General features: G+C 32.2%; 2 protein-coding genes across 8 annotated transcripts; one reads left to right on the top strand and one right to left on the bottom strand.

The window, feature by feature from the left end:
- Window positions 1–1,136: 1,136 nt before the first annotated feature.
- LOC114163000 lies at window positions 1,137–13,011 on the bottom strand. Of its 6 annotated transcripts, none has more exons than XM_028047040.1 (13): window positions 12,637–12,979; window positions 12,466–12,514; window positions 6,728–6,842; window positions 6,533–6,579; window positions 3,770–3,893; window positions 3,425–3,506; window positions 2,989–3,222; window positions 2,662–2,912; window positions 2,356–2,568; window positions 2,175–2,267; window positions 1,997–2,098; window positions 1,563–1,913; window positions 1,137–1,331 (listed from the first exon to the last, which is right to left on the bottom strand). In XM_028047040.1, the coding sequence occupies exons 7-12, from the start codon at window positions 3,218–3,220 to the stop codon at window positions 1,752–1,754; spliced, it is 1,053 nt and encodes a 350-aa protein (XP_027902841.1). In that variant the 5' UTR covers window positions 3,221–3,222; window positions 3,425–3,506; window positions 3,770–3,893; window positions 6,533–6,579; window positions 6,728–6,842; window positions 12,466–12,514; window positions 12,637–12,979; the 3' UTR covers window positions 1,137–1,331; window positions 1,563–1,751. The 6 variants fall into 6 exon arrangements, with proteins under 6 accessions (XP_027902841.1, XP_027902840.1, XP_027902843.1 ...); XM_028047039.1 differs by having other exon boundaries at window positions 6,728–7,122; XM_028047042.1 differs by lacking the exon at window positions 6,533–6,579.
- Window positions 13,012–15,288: 2,277 nt separating this feature from the next.
- Window positions 15,289–18,668, top strand: LOC114162118 (E3 ubiquitin-protein ligase RGLG2-like). 2 transcript variants are annotated; one of them, XM_028045896.1, is made up of 12 exons: window positions 15,289–15,519; window positions 15,786–16,024; window positions 16,387–16,471; window positions 16,558–16,698; window positions 16,790–16,903; window positions 16,993–17,090; window positions 17,312–17,391; window positions 17,471–17,576; window positions 17,694–17,821; window positions 17,921–18,092; window positions 18,187–18,243; window positions 18,364–18,668. In XM_028045896.1, exons 2-12 carry the CDS (start codon window positions 15,800–15,802, stop codon window positions 18,442–18,444), a joined length of 1,287 nt encoding a protein of 428 aa, XP_027901697.1. In that variant the 5' UTR covers window positions 15,289–15,519; window positions 15,786–15,799; the 3' UTR covers window positions 18,445–18,668. The 2 variants fall into 2 exon arrangements, with proteins under 2 accessions (XP_027901697.1, XP_027901698.1); XM_028045897.1 differs by having other exon boundaries at window positions 15,301–15,519; window positions 15,791–16,024.
- The last annotated feature ends 806 nt before the right edge of the window (window positions 18,669–19,474 follow it).

The following is a 19,474-nucleotide window of genomic DNA, read 5'->3' on the forward strand; positions in this document are numbered from 1 at the left end:
TTTTTCATAGATTATTTTGCATCGGTTAAAGAACTAACATAGATTACGCTAAGTAAAACTTGATAATTTTTCTATATTAGATAAGAGTCGAAGTACTAAAATCATAATAATATGCCACACTTCTTTTCGCAATAATTTCCATTAACGAATTCATTGTTTTTATGCTTATAAATTGAATATTTCTTCCTGTAAATGATGAAAAATTGTCACTGATAAGATTCATTACTTCAAAAATTCGAATTTAAAGGTAAAGATATCAAATAAATTAATATATAAATTTCTGTTCCGATTACAAATCTTTTGTTTTAGTATTATATTTAAGTATTATTAATCTTATAATTTGAAGTTTTATTGTAATTTTGTTTCCAAATGCATCTCAAAACATATAAGAAAATCTTCTAATTTGAGGGATAAAAATAATTAATCAAGGATTAATTTAGATATTAATTGATAAACTTAAATTTATTGGTAACTATAATAATTTATAAATTGAACTGGTCTCTACATCGATCACTAGATAATTAGCGATCAAAATTTTAGTTAACAAAAAAACAAATTAATGACCAATCACTAAAAAAAAAAAAGCTAAATTGTGAAGGTTTTAATTTCGTTTAGTGGAGGTTTTTACCTTCCACAAAATAATTTGCAAGGATTTTTAAACCTCCACAGTTAGGTTTCCCACAAGTTATTTGTGGAGGTTTTCTATAACCCCTGGTATCATGTTTATATTGTGGAAGTTTTTTAATAGAGGGTTATAACCTCTCCTATTCATAACTATTATTTTGTAGAGGTTTAAAACCTCCTTTATTTCCATAAACCTATATAATTCCAAAATTCCTATTTTTCATTTTTTTTGTGGGGGTTAATACCCTCCTCAATTTGAGGATTATACTGTACAATTTTTAACCTGTTTCGTTTGTATTATTTAATTTGTAGATTTAATACTGTATTTTTCTTGCATTATTCAAATCTCATAAAAAAACAATATTTTGTTTGTAATTAGAATTTCTTATTATACTTGACAATGTATGTCATCATTTGAGGTACTTATATTTTTACATCAACAATATTTTTTTGTAAACTTCAATCAAATACTTCAACCAAAGTGCTCAAATATATATCATTAGAACTTTTGATTCTCAAAATCAACATATTAACATAAAAGCAATTTAAATTGAAATAATGACAACATAATCCATACTTACTCAAAGTTCATAATACACTAAAATAGTTTCATCCTAAAAAACATCATCAACATCCTAAATGTTGCTACCACCAGATGATCCTCTTGTACCCATAGAAGACTCAGGCTCATTTGCATCACCTGTTTGCTGAAATTATAAAAGATAAATATTAGCTGCAAGAAGGAAGTCAACCTCAAATCATGAAATCAACATGCATATACTAAAATAGTTTATTACTAGATCATTAACCTGCACAAAAATCATGATTATTTGGTATCGATGATTAACTCACACCGATACAGTATAATTCTTGTATCAAAAATCACATCACAAATAAGTACCAAGATAATTAGTTTCCAAAGGCTGGACATAACTTACTTGTGGTTGAGGATCAAAGAAGGCAGTTAATTCATCAGGGATCTTTCCTTCCTTCATTATCATGTAGGCTTTTAGTGCACCCAAGGTGGTTTGAATTTGGGATTCTAAATTAGTGTACTTCTGTTGCCACTGATCAGAAGATGTTGATGATGTGGCAGCACTAGATGAAGCAATGCTTAAATCCGAAAGTCAAAATCTTGTATTTCTAAATGAGTTAGTAGGAGCTGCTCCTAAACCCATGCATCGCACCCTCCCAGAATGCTCTGGGCCTAACACTTTACCAACAACATCATTAGGGGAAACCTCTGATTCATCATTAGTGCTTTGAGTCAAACCCACTTCAATTTGTTCCCATAGGCATACAACAATATGCAGTGAAAACGCTAAACATTGAAGGAAAATGCACGAAAATATCATATTATGGTACAACTAACCGATATAGCCTTTGCCGCATCATTTACAAATGATCCATCCTTTCTTTTATGAGTATCAATGTATAACTTTCCCCGACTAGGCAGCTGTCTAGTTTCCAAAAACTAAATAAAAAGAGAAGTTAAGTTAAATAGTAAAAATTAAAAAATAGTATAGTGTCATGTTAACTAATATCATTACCATCTCATGTCTTCTTCTTGACATAGGTTTAGAACCACCGGTATGAGGAATTACTTGCTTTTTGCGATTTTCTCTATTCTTTTTACAAATCTCCTATGAACAAAAAAATTGTAAGTTCACACAACAATAAAAAAATATCTACACAAACAATTCACACCATTCAAAATAATGTAACTTGTACCAATGTTTCCGGTTTTAGACGATAAGTAACAAAATGAGCCCACTGAGTTCTGTCTATACCATTTGGCACATTACTTATGATTTCATTTTTGCTTTTTGTTGGATCATAGAACTCATTCCATAAATTCTGCCTATGTGCAGCCCACTTCCTACCAAGAGTTAGTTTGCAATACCGTTGTGCACTAGCTTCATCAGTCTTAAAACAAAACCGAGGCTTTTGAAAAAAGAAGACATAGTTAGTGTGTAAACATTTGAGTAAATGTAACATTTACAAAAGATATAAGGTCATACATGCATAAAGATATACCTGTAATATTTCCTTAAAGCATTCCAAAAAGTAAGTGTCAGGCATGCCTGTTTTCCCAGACCATCTTTCAAAATTAATTGGAAACAAATTACAATCAATTGCCAATGTACCACAATATCCTGCAAGCACGCCTTGTCCTTCACCAATTGCCATGCCTAACTCATCAAAGTCCACAATGATGCGTTCCCCACGAGGTAAGTTATTTACTTCTCTGACCTTCACCTTAATTTTCTTGATAACTCCTTCTAAGTCTTTAACCATAAAACAACTTAACCATAAGTAAAATTTTAAAAATTATGGTCATGTAAAAATAAATATGACATATACCTATTGCATGAACAATCCAATATGATGAAGATTCACGTCGAGCATGTTTTGTAGATGTTTCAGGTTGCTGTGAGTTCTCATTGGGTAATGGGGAATCTATTGGTGGTGTTGTACTCATTGAAGTGTGTGATGAGGTTTCATTTGTTGGTGCAGGATTTGTTGATGGTAAAGAATTAGTTGGAGGCTGAAGTGATGATTTTTGTGGATTTCGGAAACGCTTCACCTTTGGCATGGCTACATATATTTATGAGAAACCAAAAGTGAATCACAACAGTGAAAACTAGATATAAAGAATGCATGGGGATTATCATACAAAACAGTGACCATAATTCTTTAATATGTATGTAGTTCTAAATCAAGGAAATTAGATAGTATTTAGAAAAATCAAGGAAATTAGATAGTATTTAGAAAAATCAAATCCAAGGGTGAGACTTGCCTGCAGCTTGATCACTTTCAGCATGGGGGAGCAGAACAGGAAAACCAAGTGAAATCCAAGGGTGAGTACCCTCAACTCAAACCTATTTACATGCAATGAATTTGTCATTACAAAAGTACACATATAATAGAACCAACTTGTTGTTCATAGTGAAAATACATTAACATAATAACAGAGATGGAAATAGAAAAAACAAGAAAATCCAAGGTTATCACCCTACTATAATTCTTGAGTGCGAATAATTAGTCTGCATGTTACAAGGTATAATATAAACAGAATGCTGCTTTGGATAGAATAGAAACAGAATATCATTATGCCAGAGAGGTTTAGGTTACATTGACTTACAAATTCCAGATAATAACACTCAGTGGAAAGCCAATAGAAGGTGCAGAACCAAATGGAAATGGTGCTGCAATTTGTCCACTCCAGGGATATCTCTTTGGAACAGCTATTGAACTGTTTGAAACAACTGCTACAGCAAAGAAAGAACACAGGACTTCACTTGGGGAGCTGTTTCAAATTTTAATTGAATGTTAAAATTTCCCCTTATATGTGAAAATGTAATTATCTTCACGAGTATCTCTGTGTCAAGGCCCATCTATTTGAGAGTGTTATAGAGATATCATGTTGGACTATTATACAGTGGGTTGGATTAGTCTCTAGCTCAGGGTGAGTTTTCCATTTAGATATAGAGTTATTCTGTTATTGTGAATTGAGTGTATAATCACACTTGTAAACCCTTTATTTATAATCATTCAAAGTATAATATAGGGAAACCTAATAACGGCTAACAATGTAGAATATCTCTAATTATCAACTGTACACAATTCCCTAATTACTAGATCAAATCATATCTTTTGCGTTCCTCCTCAAACTGGCAAATACATGTCATATGAGTCTAACTTGTCACAAATGTGGTCAATACGGGAGCTCTTCAGGGATTTAGTGAGCATGTATGCAATTTGGTCATTGTATTTAGTCTGCTCATGGAATGTGAATGGCAGCTTCATTGTCACATATTAGTTGAGTATCTAATGGCAATATTCAAAAGTGGACCTTTTATATGATAGCTTTTTTGGCCTATGAAGTATATCTAATCTAACCATAAGTTTTAATTCTCTAAATTGGATGTGTTTGAAGTTTGTTTGCATGAAATGCTTGATTTTACTGATTCTCATCTACTGTATTTAGATAATGGTTTTGATCTTGATATTTATCTACTAATCTTGCTAGGTCGGAGAAGTTGCAAAAATAACTTACAAGCCAGAATATGCATATGGCAGTGCAGGATCTCCTCTAGATATTCCTCTAGAGTACTATTCTCATGCCACAACAGCAAAGAAAACTTATGTATCCAATTGGACTAATCTATCCAATTCTAGATCATATAGGTAACACATGATAAAAAAATGTAGATGAGATAGATTTATGCTCCATTTATATTAAGATGAGCACTCTAGGAGAAAACAATCTGAAAGATATACCAAAAGAAACATCAACATTTGGAAGAGTCAGTGGTGTGGGTGATCTAGTTTGTATATTGATCTGAAAGAACAACTTTGTGTGAGAACAACTTTGTGTGAGAACAACAATCTGAAAGAACAACTTTTTTATATTGATCTAGTTTATCTCTGTGTGAGACCAACACTTGTGTTCAACATGAAGCAATTAACTACTTTCTATAGGTTGAGAACAAGGATTCTACTTAACTAAAATTGACAATAACAAAGACAAAAACAAGCACAATCAAGAGAAATTACCAGTGGAAGTTTGTAGCTGCAGTATTACAATAACATCCATGCATAAGTCTACCACAGAAAAGTAATCAAATTTTTGTGCTCCAATTAATCATAACTTGGTAAACCAGACTGATAAGTTGTGTTGGTTATAGCATATTACCAAGATTCATAGCATTCAGATGAAGCTATTATAGAGTTTGAGCTAATAATCAAACAAATGGTACAGTAATAGAAAACTATGGTCTTGTTTGTATAAACTCTCCTATAAATACTTTTAATAGAAGAAAATAAAAAGGTAACATACATTAAGTTTCTCTCAGTTAAAATCAATTTACAGATTTTAACTTTTATACAAGTTCCCTTATCTAACTTCCTCAAAGTTATGGAAAAAGGTTATATTCAATTTGCTTTTATTTTCTTCTACTATGAGTGATTATGGATACAACCAAACAAAGAGTATATGTACATGTTGATGTGGCAAGGAGTTTTAACACATGTTGATAGTTCACTAATTCTCAAAGTGCACTCAGACAAGTTTCTTCATAAACAAACGTGTAAATTAACCAACATGGTATAGATCAGATAGAAGACATTGAATTCATGAAAGCAAACCAAACAGAGATAGGGCACTTCAAAATATCTATAGAAAAATCATAGGCAGTACTTCAGAAGAAACTAAAATGGAAGATCTTATTTGATGTCTTGTTCTAACAATGCTAACAGTAACACTAAAATAATGAAACAATTTTTTTGTTGACTCTGTAATGCTTTTTTTTCTCTAACTACTCTTTTCCTCTTCAATTTTCTTTTCTTTCTTTTTGGATGTGTTATGGCTAGCAGGGAAAGCAGTGGTGGCCCTTACTAGAATTCACACACAGGGAAGAGGCACAATCACTATTATCAGAACCAAGGGCTAAGAAATATTCACCACTGTTGTGTTATGGCTTGCTTGCTTGGCTAGCACCTATCTAGCTTTTACTTGAAACAGTGTTTCAATAGTGACTATAGTCATGAAACAGTTGCAGTAGTAAAGATAAAGAATCTACGTATCTTGTGAAACCATGATCAATTTTACACAATCCAAATAATAACTACCTACAGCTATTAAGTTTCTTCCTGCCCAATTGTGGTATGTTGTGGTGTCTTCCTCAGAGGTCAAACCATGATCAATTTTACACAATCCAAATAATAGACAATATCTAGTATGGGACCCATGAATGAGCAATCAAATCATACAGTACCTATGATTTTTAGTTTCAGTTTCAGTTTCAGCATCATTTACAGAAAAAATCATGATGGATAACATAAAAGCACTGCAATTTATAGGAAATTAATAAATACTTCTTTAGGAGTGAACCATTTCACTTACGCTGCACTTAGATCAGAACAATTGGTAAGTTCACAACAAGGTCAGACCTAACAGATGAAAAAAATGCTTTAGATAGTTAAAATTCACAACCAGAATGCATTTATTCTCCCCCCACAAAAAGGAAAAAAATCTAAACATAAAGTATAGAAGAGAATTTGTAACAGAGAAAAAAAATAAGAGATTCATAGTTCTAACCATCCAGGGTGAGAGCAAGAGAAGAAGGACTGAAAACAACAGAAACCACCTGTGGAGCCTTCAATATATGCTCTTTGTTGTAGAATTGATTCTGACAAAATGAGGTTTATAAACTCTACAAGGACAAATTGGTTAACATCTTAATTATTGAGAAAAGTCAACTAAGAATATGAAGCAGAAAATTCTAAAGAAAATTCTATAATGACATATTATCTAACTGTATATAATGAGGATTTGTTATGCTTTTCTAGAAGCTAATGAAGTGCAAGAAACTGTATATAAGTTATAACCTGTGAAGAGAACCAGAGAAGAAAGAGAACTACAGAAGAAAGAGAACCAGAGAATAAAGAGTACACTTTTTATTATAGGTTCTTTATATATATGTCCTTCCTAACCTGAAATTGACAAGAGGAAGCAACATATAATCACCTTAAGAAAATAACATTAAGAAATCAAACATGAGTCAAGTATACATGCATTGAAAATAACTTTGAATATAAAAAATATTACCTTTAAGATAAAATTTATTACTAATTATTTTTTCAACTCATACATTTGAGTCAGGGATATCACCATCTAAATGGTTTGTAGCCAATTGCACATATTCATTGTCATTACTATAAAATTTCTCTAGCTCTTGATCTTGGTATGACTCATTTTCATATACCTCTTCTACTATTTCTCCCATTTCATACAAATCTCTTGGCTTTAAATGCACAACAACACTCCATCCTTTATTGACCACATCATCTACATAATATACCATTTGTGCTTGAGATGCCAAAATATAAGGTTCATGTTCTTCACGATCTCCAATATGAATTAGTCTATCAAAGTTAACACAATTAAAATTCCATTGATCCTTTTTATATCCTCTTTCTCGTGTAGTATCTGCCCACTTACACTTGAAAAGAACAACTTTGAATTGACCATAATAATTAAGCTCAATGATATCCTCCAACTTTCCATAATAGGATAAGTCCACTTGTCTTAAGTTCCTGTCAACACTGCTTGATACACAAGCTGTATTAGATGTTAAAAACACACCACTATTTTGTGTTCTCAATCCCTCATCTCGAGTCAATGTTCAAAATTTAAACCCATTGATGTTGTACGTAGTAAATCTGTTAGCATTTTCCAATGGACCTCGTGCTAGAAACTTTAAGTCATTAGACATTGTATTTGTTGTTTCTGGATTCATAATCTAAATAAAGAAGTTATGTTAGCCATAATTGAAAGAAAACATAGTAAATAACAGAAAGTGTACTATTTGATAACCTACTCGCCTTTGAAACCAATCAACAAACTCTTTAAACACTCTAGTTTCGAACTCAGTGGTTGAAGGTCGCCTTCCCCTTGAACTTCTTTTTATTAGTTGTCTAAATTCACTACATATATAATCAAACAACATGACTAATATAATTTAATTAGTTTAAATACAAATCACACACTTAATGTAGATTACTCACTCAACAAATGGTGTGACTATTGGACAATTTAAAAGCACATATCGATGGGCTTGTAGTTTTTGCATTTGAGTTAAAGTAAAATTCGAGGAACCTCCTACTGGCTTCCCACCTTGTGGGAAGATAGATGACAGAAAAGGCTCATTATCACCTGTTTTATCACAAACACGTCTTGGTCTATTGAACCTTGTCTCTATATCTTCAATGTATCTAGAATAAAAGGTAAGAGACTCTTCAGCTAAGTATCCCTCAGCTATAGAACCTTCTGGTTTTGCCTTGTTTCGTACAAAGGTCTTTAAATGACCTAATTCCCTATAATAATGAGAAATAATTATAGTAAACAACTTGTATATTTATGATAATGATACCTTAATCTAAAAGTACTAAGCATTACCTTTCTATAGGATACATATATCGATAATGAACTGGACCTCCAAGTTTTTCTTCCTCTACCAGATGGACAGTTAAATGAACCATAACTGTGAAGAATGATGGTGGGAATAACATCTCTAAGTGGCAAAGTGTTAGCACAATGCGATCTTGAAGCATTTCAAGTTCTTGTGGATTTAAACTTTTACTACAAAGGACTTTAAAAAATGAGCAAAACTCCACCAAGGTTGCAGTGACATGGTTTGGTAACAAATTACGTATTGCCAGCGGTAGTAATTGCTCCATAATAATATGGCAATCGTGACTTTTTAGCCCGAATATTTTTTGTTGCACCTCATCAACACATCTAGAAATGTTACTTGAGTAACCATCCGGTACTATAACATTTTTCAATGTTTTGAGAAACAACTTTTTGGTATCACGAGTTAGTGAAAATAAAGCAAGGTGATATCTTCCATTATCATCTGGCCAAAGATCCTCTCTTATGCCCATTTCCTTTAAATCTTTCCTAGCATTTACATTGTCTTTGGATTTAGGCTTTTCATTTAACAAAGTATACACCAAATTGTCAAATACACTTTTTTCAATATGCATGAAATCTAAATTATGGCGTAACAAATTAGACTCCCAATACGGAAGTTCAAAGAAAATGCTTCTTTTTTTCCATTGTTTAACTTCTTCTCTAGATCTTTTTCCTCTACCATCCAAAATTACTCCTCTCCCAAATGTAACATTAATATTTTCAACTTGCCTAAAAATGTCAGATCCTGATAATTTTAGTGGTGGATTCCTTGTTTCAGTGCTTCCATCAAAGCGAACACGATTCAATCTGAATCTATGGTTTCTACTCAAAAAGCGACGATGCCCCATAAAACACCACTTCTTACTATAAGGAAGACGACAAGGTTTTGCATCAAAGTTACAAGTAGGGCAAGCTAAACCTGTGTGTGTGTTCCAACCAGATAAAATGCCTAGGCCAGGAAAGTCACTAATTGTCCACATAAGAGCTACTCGCATCCTAAAAGTTTCATTCAATGAAGAATCAAAGGTCTCCACACCATCATTCCATAGCTCACGTAACTCATCCACAAGGGGTTGTAAGTACACATCAATATTATTTCCTGGCATTTGCTTGCCTGGAATGATCATGGATAGGATCAATGAAGTGTGCTTCATACATATCCATGGTGGAAGATTGTATGGAATTAAAAACACTGGCCAAATACTATAAGTAGAACTCATAGTACCAAAAGGATTAAAACCATCACTAGCAAGGCCTAAACGAACATTTCGAGGATTAGAAGCAAACTCGGGATGCAATAAACTAAATATTTTCCATGCCTCACCATCCCTTGGATGCCTTATGAACCCATCCTTGTTCTCTAAAGAATGCCATCTCATATGCTCTGCAGTCTTAGAACACATAAACAATCTTTGCAATCTTGGTTTTAATGGAAAGTAACGCAAAACTTTTGCAGGTTGCTTTTTTTTCTTTTTTGGGTTCCATCTAGATGTACCGCAATGTTTGCATGTTTGCAAATCTTTTTCATCATCTCTTAAATATAACATACAATCATTCAGACATGCATCTATTTTGGTATAGTTAAGACCAAGTTTGTTGATGGTTTTCTTAGCCTCATAAAAAGAAAGAGGCAAGTTTGCTTCATTAAATGCATCTTTTAACAAATCTAGGATCATAGTCATTGCCTTGTCACTTAATCCACACAAAACCTTGATCTGATATAATTTGATTACAAACTCTAATTTTGTGTACTTGCTCCCGTCACACAATGTTTGATTTCCATCATTGAGAAACTCAATAAACTCATTATGATCCTCCTTTGGCCTTTCATTCAAAACATCATCTACACCCAATGGTTGTGTTCTGCCTAGATTAGTACCTTCTTGCCTATAGTGCCCAAATGCTTCATTGATCATTGTTTCCATTGGATTTTCATAATGAAATGCCTATTGTATATCATCTTCATTACTAGAAATATCTTCTATTTGTTTCTCACCATGAAGATTCCATATAACATAATTTTTGGGAAATGCTTTTAAAATCAAGTGCTCCTCAACTACGCCTCTAGTTTGCCATTTCATAAACCCACATTTGGGACATGGACATTTAATTGTATCTCCAACAGCCCCATTTTCAAAAGCAAAATCTAAGAATTTTTTTAAACCAATTGAATATTCAATTGTATTCCGAGGTTTAACAATCCAAGATTTATCCATTGAAATAGATACCTAAACAAAATTGACAATGAGTATTTTATAAAATACAAAAACACTTATAAAACATAGAAGAATATAAGAAATATGGTTCACCAATAACTAAATAAGAAATATGGTAAATTAATGTGCTCTAAAATTGAAAGGAGATACTAATAAAGATACTAATAAAGATACACATAATGTATTATAAAAAGACTATTAGATATTACAGTTAAAAAATAGTAGAGAATATATTTAAATTATCATGTCAACTTTGACAAATAAATAAGTAACCAGAAAAATAGTATGCAAAGTAGGAAGGAGCAACAGTGTATCCATTTTCATGGATATCAAAACTCAATGAATGTACCTTTTACCTTTAATAGCTGAACAAAATTATGATATCTGATAATTAAACAAATATCGAAGTGCAAGAAAGCATTAACCATAATAGAGGAGGCTATTCTTTCAACTATAATTGTCATAATTTAACTTAGGGGAGACATCCTTGCAGCTAGACCTTTTGTTCTTTTAGCCACTTTAAGAGCCAGTGGTGCAGTACGATCCATGTCTAAGAAAAATGCACAGTTGTAGTCATAAGCATGTGCTCACTTTAAGCCATAAGCACTAATAAATGGGGAACTTCCACTGGGCACAGACGATAAAACTGTGAAAGTACAATACACCCCAACTCACTCTGAAATAATACTTCTATTTTTAGAGAACTTGTAGAAAAGATGAATCCATGCATGATTTTAACAAAATGGAAATGTGTGGCTTACCACACTAGTGGTTAATAGCTTCTCTTTTAAAATAATAATACATATAAACTCATTGACGTTCCTTTTCTATTTTTATCATGAAATATAAGGATGCAAAAAAATGTCTCAGAATTGTAAAATCATGAGAATTCAAGATTTGCATAAAACTCAAACATCAATAAGCAAAAAAAAAACGTCTAAAAAAGTTTATATAAAAAATATATAATTATAATTTTTTACATTACTTTTTAATTATGGAATAAAACACTTATAGGTAAATATGCTAGTTTACTGGTTTCTAGCTATCTTTTTAGTTAACTACTAAACACCACTCAGAAGAGCATATAGCTTATCCATTTTAAATAACTTTCATCCTAAGATTTAATTGTTTTGCGCGTATTTACAACAGAAGCCTCTGAATTTTAGCAATTCAAATCCCTATCAAATTGGGAAAGGTGATATTTCTTACTAAAAAACACATAATCAACTATGAAGAAAAAGACGAAGGACAGAAAACACAGAATCCTTTTCTCTTTACAGACAGCTTTTCCACCCTCTTTAAAAGTACATTTAAATTACCTTCTCAATTTAGAGCCAAAATGGATTTTCTAGAGCCATTTCTCCCCTGCTCCAAGTGGGAGCAACAACCTATCAGTTTTCATTGACATCAAAACTTCACGAATGTATCATACAACATTTCATCATTTCATCTTCACCCTTGCACATTTCATCATTAAATATAGAATAGCACTTGCTATTTTCAATACCAAATAAAGAAATTGTGAGCATCATTAAACATACTGCAGAAGTTCAATTCACTTTATCTTCTTCTTTTATTCACATAAAATAGCCAACAGAGCAAAATTAACCTTAATGTTTATCTACTAGAGAAGTGAATAACTACCAGGATAGGAAATAGAGGCAACACCCTTCGATAGCAATGTCCGAATCGCCTGTTAAAGAAAAAACAAAATATAACATCCAACACTTCTACCTCACACAGTGAACATAAAATCTTAACCAGGAACATAAAAGGTATATGGATAAGGAACTTCTAGATAACGAAAGAGGCTACCACAAAAGGAGATGGCGCGACGACAGAAAGGGGAAACAGAGACAACACGACTGAGATGAAGCGAAGAAGACAACGCCGACGGAGATGGCGCGACGGCGTGACGGTGATGGCGCGACGAAGATGGGAGGGTGCGACGGAGATGGGAGGGCGCGACGGAGATCGGACGGCGCGACAGAGATCGGACGGCGCGACGGAGATCGCTGCACGCGATGGTTGACTTAGGTTTTCGATTGGTTGAGGCTATGACACTTAACTCAGGTTTTCGATTGGTTGAGGCTGCGACACTGAACTTAGGTCGTGGGAAAATTTCATTCCAATTTTTCTGATTTGGGAGGAACACGTGTGTTTGTTCGAAGAAAAATGTATTTCAATTTGCGAAGGTTATAAACCTCCTAAAAAAAATAAAAAACCTCCTATATTATCAATTTTTAAAAATGACCCATTTCCATAAAATGACCTCCATAAAAATGAACATAAGAGTTTTATTTGTGGAGGTCTTTTTAAACTCCATAAAATGATCCATGCTATATATCTTTTTTTTTGTAGTGAATTTAGATACAAATATAGAGATCAATTTTTTATGTGTCTAATATCAAATTGATCACTAGAATTAGTGATCAAAATTTTATTTAACAAAAACAAATAGTGACCAATTTAGATATAAAAATAGAGATTAATTTTTTATGTGTTTAATATCAGTAATCAATTTAGAAATCAATTCACAATAGTGGTAACTAGAATAATCTCTACATTGAATTGTTCTCTAAATTGGTCATTATTGTAAATTGATCTCTAAATTGGTCACTAATATTAGATATAAAAAATGATCGTTATATTTGTATCTAAATTGGTCACTAATTTTTTTACTAGCTAAAATTTTGGTAACTAATATTAGTAATCAATTTAAGAATCAATTTAAATTAAAAATTATTTTAATTATCAAGAATTTTTAATTTAAAAAGTAATATTTAAATTGAATTAATTATTTTTGTCATTAAAATCATGATAAAAAAGAATGTCTTTAAATTATGTTTAAATTCACTCTTAAACTAATTTAAATTATGTTCAAGTCTATAAAACTTTTAGCATTTCTTAGTAAGGAAAACATCAAAGTTTTAACTTCTTACTAAACACCAATGGCAAACAACATGCCAATTGATGAGCTGTTTGTGATCAGAAGAACTGTGTGTCACCGACCATGGTGCTGTGGCTCAATCATATTTCCCATGATCCCATACACGACAAAGAAAAAAAACAAAACAATCAATTTCGCCCATGGTAATGCTAATACACACTGTCAAAATATCTTCCATGCAATACTGTTATTCAGGGTTTTTCAAACATCTCAATTTAGAACTTAAATACTAATAAAAAATATCTAAAAGTATAGATTCCATGAACCTTGTTGAAGCCAAATTTGTAAAAAGTCTTAAAAAATTATAACATTAAATATATTTTTGTCTCTTAGTCTTAGTAAAAATTTCATTTTCAAAATATTAGTTTAATTTAGTAGTTCAATTTTAAAAATATATAAATTTAGTCATTTTAACCAAATTTTATTAAATTTATATAACATTTTAAACACGTTTAATAATAATACTAAAGTTTTTTATAAAATTTAATTTATCTCTGATTTAATATTAATTTAGTAATGTATTTAAAACGTTAAATAAATTTAATAAAATTTATTATTTTTAAGAATTAGAGAATAAATTTATCCAAAATTTCATAAAAGAGATTAATTCTAAATTTTATTAAAAAAAAGACGTATTTAACTTAAAAGTATATTATAAAATAACATTTTCATTATAAAGGCTTATGGCGTGTTATAGACATAGGCTAAGTTTGGATTGTAATAAACTCGCTTAATCTCTCAATTATTTATTCATTTAAAGAAGTTTTAACTAGCCATAATTTATGGAAAAATAGTTCCAAAACGTGCACGAAACTAATACAATAATCCATCACTTACAGGGTTTAGCGTAGTTTAAGGAAAAGGTTCATTCTTTTCTGGGTATTCTTGTTACTAATTAAAGAAACCAAATAAATAACCATTTTTCGCAAGAAAAACCAAATAGTATCATTAACATGAGATAACGTAAAGCAAATGACAGACTGAGTGATTTTTATTTTAGGTAATAGTCTCTGAGTAATGAAATTTTCTTTAATTTCATAGTATATTTTGAAGACTTAATGGTGATTAGGGTAAACATAGTAATAAATAATGTTTAAGAAAATAAAAACAGTGATTCGGGAAAAATGTTTTTCATTTCCATTTTTTACTTTCTTTTCTATTTTTTTTTCTTGGAACTTATACAAGATTAAGTAAAAGTTAAAACGAAAAGGAAAATTCTTTCGCATTTTAGGTCAAACAAAAGCAAAACAAAAAATAAGAATCATTTTCTTTCAGCAAATATTCTCTAAATCAAGAGTGATATAGCATCAAGTAGTGAGTAGTGAGTGCTTGTGATCTTATTATTTAAATGTAACAAGACTAGATACGGTTTTGCAGAAAATGATTTGGGAGATCTGATTATTTAAATCTAACACCAGCTAAAGTAGTTGTTCTTTTAGTAAATTAAAATCAAAATTAAAAGATTAGAATAATGATAACAACAACCCATTATGCAACGTGGGAGAGGTAGGACAACTGAACACCAAACAGGTTATATTTTGCATAAAGTGGGTGAAGCGACAGAGAAAGAGGAGAGAGAAACTTCGAGGAAACAACCTTCACCGTTCATCATCATCAACAATCCAACAACAAAAACAATATCCATTCTTATCATTTCTCAGTCACTGCCACACTGAAACTGACACCTTCACCTTCCACCTTAATGCCCTTCAACTCCAACTGTCTCACCCTCTCTCAGCCCCTCCAAGGTATCATTTTTCGTTTCACCTTTTGCTTTCAATTTTTCAATCGTTTCACATTAAAGAAGGGATCTTTTTCGAAAATTAGCATTAGTTAGAGAAAATTAAAACAAAGAAGGATAATGGGTATGGTGGGAGATTTGGAACCAATGTGAGTGGATTAAAATGCATATTAGAAGAAAAAAGTTAACTGTTTTTATCGAGAATGTGTTGAAGAAGAACAGTTCTGAGGGACTTGATTTGAATGCTTAAATGGGGTTGCTGGGTTTGTTTAGGATAGAGAGAATTCATGGGCGGATCGATTTCAAAACGAAGGAGTTCTAGGCGACGTTCGTCCTCAAATTTTTTTCCTCGGTATCAATCGCCTTATTTGCCACAAAGCCAAGATCAAGGGTCTGTGAGGCATTACGGGTATTCATCTCCAAGCAGTGGTGGTGGTCCTGCTCCAGAACAAGGAAAGAGATCAGATGGGAAGTATTCAAGGATAGGTGATAATTATAAGAGCTTAGACCAGGTAAAATTCTCAATGTATGAAATTGCTTAAATGGTTTAGGTCTTGGGTGTGCTTGGTTTTTGTAGAGTCTGTTTGTTTGCACTGAATGCATGCAATGCAACTGTTCTTGTATTTTGAATTTAAGCTCTTAGGTTTGAAAAACCAGAGCCTATTTCAGTTCAGGTCTTGAATCGCTTAGAATAAGTTGTTGTATTGTAACTATCTTTTTGTAATTGTTATCTTGACATTGTCATTGTTATTACCATTGGTCTTTCTGAATGATGTAAATGTTGGATTACTATGCTGACTTCTGGTACTACACCAGTAATCCTTCTAAATTCTCATATTGACGTGACATTCTGAAGTAATTTTTCATATTTAAGGTAACTGAAGCTCTAGCAAATGCTGGCCTAGAATCTTCCAATCTCATTGTTGGTATTGATTTTACAAAGAGCAATGAGTGGACAGGTTTTTCCCTTGTCGACTAACCACCTTCATCTTCATCTGCTCCCTTTGTAATTGTGTTTAACATGCATGACTTTACTCTGTATTAGGTGCAAGGTCATTTCAAAGGAGATGCCTGCATCACATTGGTCATGAACAAAATCCGTATGAGCAAGCTATATCTATTATTGGGAAAACACTATCTTCCTTTGATGAGGATAACTTAATTCCCTGTTTTGGTTTTGGAGATGGTAATATGAGAACCATTGTTATGAATTACATTCATCTATCTAGTATAATGTTCCCGTGAGTTATATTCTGTTTGGATTTTCATATTGGCAGCATCTACTCATGATCAAGAAGTTTTTAGTTTCTATCCTGATGAGAGATTTTGCCAAGGATTTGAAGAAGTGTTGGGACGATATAGGGAATTGGTTCCTCAGTTAAAACTTGCAGGTATTGAAACATTGGTCAAACTTCAATTAATTTTTTCTTATTGTATCACTTACCAGCTCTTTGCTTTATTTTTGCCCGACTCATGGCAGGACCAACATCATTTGCCCCAGTCATTGAGATGGCAATCACCATAGTCGAGCAAAGTGGAGGCCAATACCATGTCTTAGTGATTATAGCTGATGGGCAGGTTGAGGATTATTTGAATTGAATTAGAAAAATATTTTTTTTTATTACTCAAGAAGTGTATCTTGAGATAAAATAATCAAAATTTACACCAAATAGTGTGCACACTTGCACAGGAATTTTTTATATTGATGTTTTTACCTGCTCAGTTCTTGTCTCTTATCTAGCATTAGGAGACTCGGTATGTTAAATGAATTGATGTTGATCATTGTGAACTTGTTGCAGGTGACGAGAAGTGTTGACACCGAGCATGGTCAGTTAAGTGCACAAGAAAAGAAAACTGTGGAAGCGATTGTGAAAGCTAGGTAATTAGCTGTCAGTTTTTGCTTTACTTTTCATGGTTATCAGTTTCCTAACTGTCACAAAAAATGTGTATATTACCAGTGAATATCCCTTGTCAATCATATTAGTTGGAGTTGGAGACGGGCCGTGGGATATGATGAAACAATTTGACGATAACATCCCAGCCCGAGCGTTTGATAATTTCCAGGCATGTATCTTCTGTTCAAAATTGTCAGTTAGTTCTGCTGCTTCATTAAAGTATAGTTTGTTTATGATCTCAATAATGAAAAACCTGTTTTCTCTTTTATTTTTCCTTCTTCTCTAGTTTGTGAATTTCACAGAAATAATGTCGAAGAACATGGATCGGTCAAGAAAGGAAACTGAGTTTGCATTGGCTGCTTTGATGGAAATACCATCCCAGTACAAGGCTACAATAGAGCTTAATATATTGGGGTAACAAATATTGAATTCTTTTCTTCACAGGCTTTTGCTGCATTGAATACATTATCTGTTTATGGAGCCATCTAATAAGCTGTATAACTTTTCAAACAGTACTCGAAGCGGGAAAGATATCGAAAGGGTTCCCCTGCCACCGCCTCTATACGGTGCAGCATCCTTCAATTCCCCGAAAACTTCACGTCAGAACAGTTTCCGTCCCAGTGCACCATCTAGCAGACATGATGTTAGCAGGAACCCTCCTGCAACTTCTGCTTCTGATAATCAGGTATGTGGTTTTTCCTTCTTTAGTTTATAATACATGATTTAATGAACACCTCAAACTCTCAAGTAAAAACTATTCTATTGGGTGATTCTTGCAGGTTTGTCCCATTTGCCTCACCAATCCTAAAGATATGGCCTTTGGTTGTGGGCATCAGGTAAAGGAATCCAGACAAGTTTACTTTTGATCTCACATAGTAAAGATGATTGAATGCTTATTACAATTAGTGTTAGTTTTTTTTTTTTTTTTCTTATGAGCCACTTTTATGAATCTGCAGACATGCTGTGAGTGCGGACAAGATCTTGAGTTATGCCCCATTTGCAGGAGCAGCATCGATACTAGAATAAAACTTTATTAGATGATCTCTTAAATCTTGTCCATGGTTTTTCATGTTGAGGTATGAAACCAGGTTATCAGAGGAAGAGGGCTGAGTCCAAACCATTTTCTTAGTGTCTTCGCATTGTACATATTTTTGGTATTTATTTGTTTAAGCCTATGCTTTATTATACTGGAGTTGGATTTGCGTTGTTACTATATTCATTTTATGCAATTCATCAATATAATAAATATTTCATACTTGTACATGTGGCTTCTTTCATGGTTATGAATCTCTTGTTTGTTCCATTGAGTTAATTTCTCACACACCATTATGATGTGAAGGGCTTGGTTCTTGTCTTTTTCAGCATTGATTGCACGTGTAATTGTAACGTGTTGAGAATGTGAACGATGGCGCAATGAGTCAGGCTTGCTGGCTTATTAAGTAAATAACAGAAACAAAGTTCCTGTTTTCTGGAATTTGATTAATTTAATGGATATTTCTTTGTATATTCAAAAGAAAATAATAATTTTATCAGTCATAGAATCCATTTGTCTTTAGATCCCTAAATTATATTTTAGAATTAAATGTTTTATATTTTTAAAATATTATGAAAAGTTGTCTTTAGATCCTAAATTAAATTTAAAGTATTTAATTATGTATTTTATGAAAATCAATGTATTTAGTCATTTGGTTTGCTTGGAAAGATTATTTATATTGATTTTTATTTTAATAAAGTAAATGATTTTAACAAAATATATGATTAAATATTTTATAATTTAGTTTGGAGACTACATACAATTTTTATAACATACAATTTTTATAAAGTAATGAAGCGGTAAATTTAAGTGATATGATAATAACTTTAGTTTTAAATATAATAAAAAAATTTATATTACAATATGGTGCAGTTAATTAATTTTACAAAATAATTATAATAGTATCTAATTTGTGGGTGTAATCATTGTAAGACCCATTTTTTTTATCCCTAATGTTTAAGAGCCTAACCTAGTCTGTTGGGCCTAAGGCTGGCCCATAGGGTGTCCAAAGTCTCTAAACCAGTCTAGCACCC

The sequence above is a fragment of the Vigna unguiculata genome, chromosome 9 (assembly GCF_004118075.2).
Source record: "Vigna unguiculata cultivar IT97K-499-35 chromosome 9, ASM411807v1, whole genome shotgun sequence".
NCBI classification, from domain to species: Eukaryota; Viridiplantae; Streptophyta; class Magnoliopsida; order Fabales; family Fabaceae; genus Vigna; species Vigna unguiculata.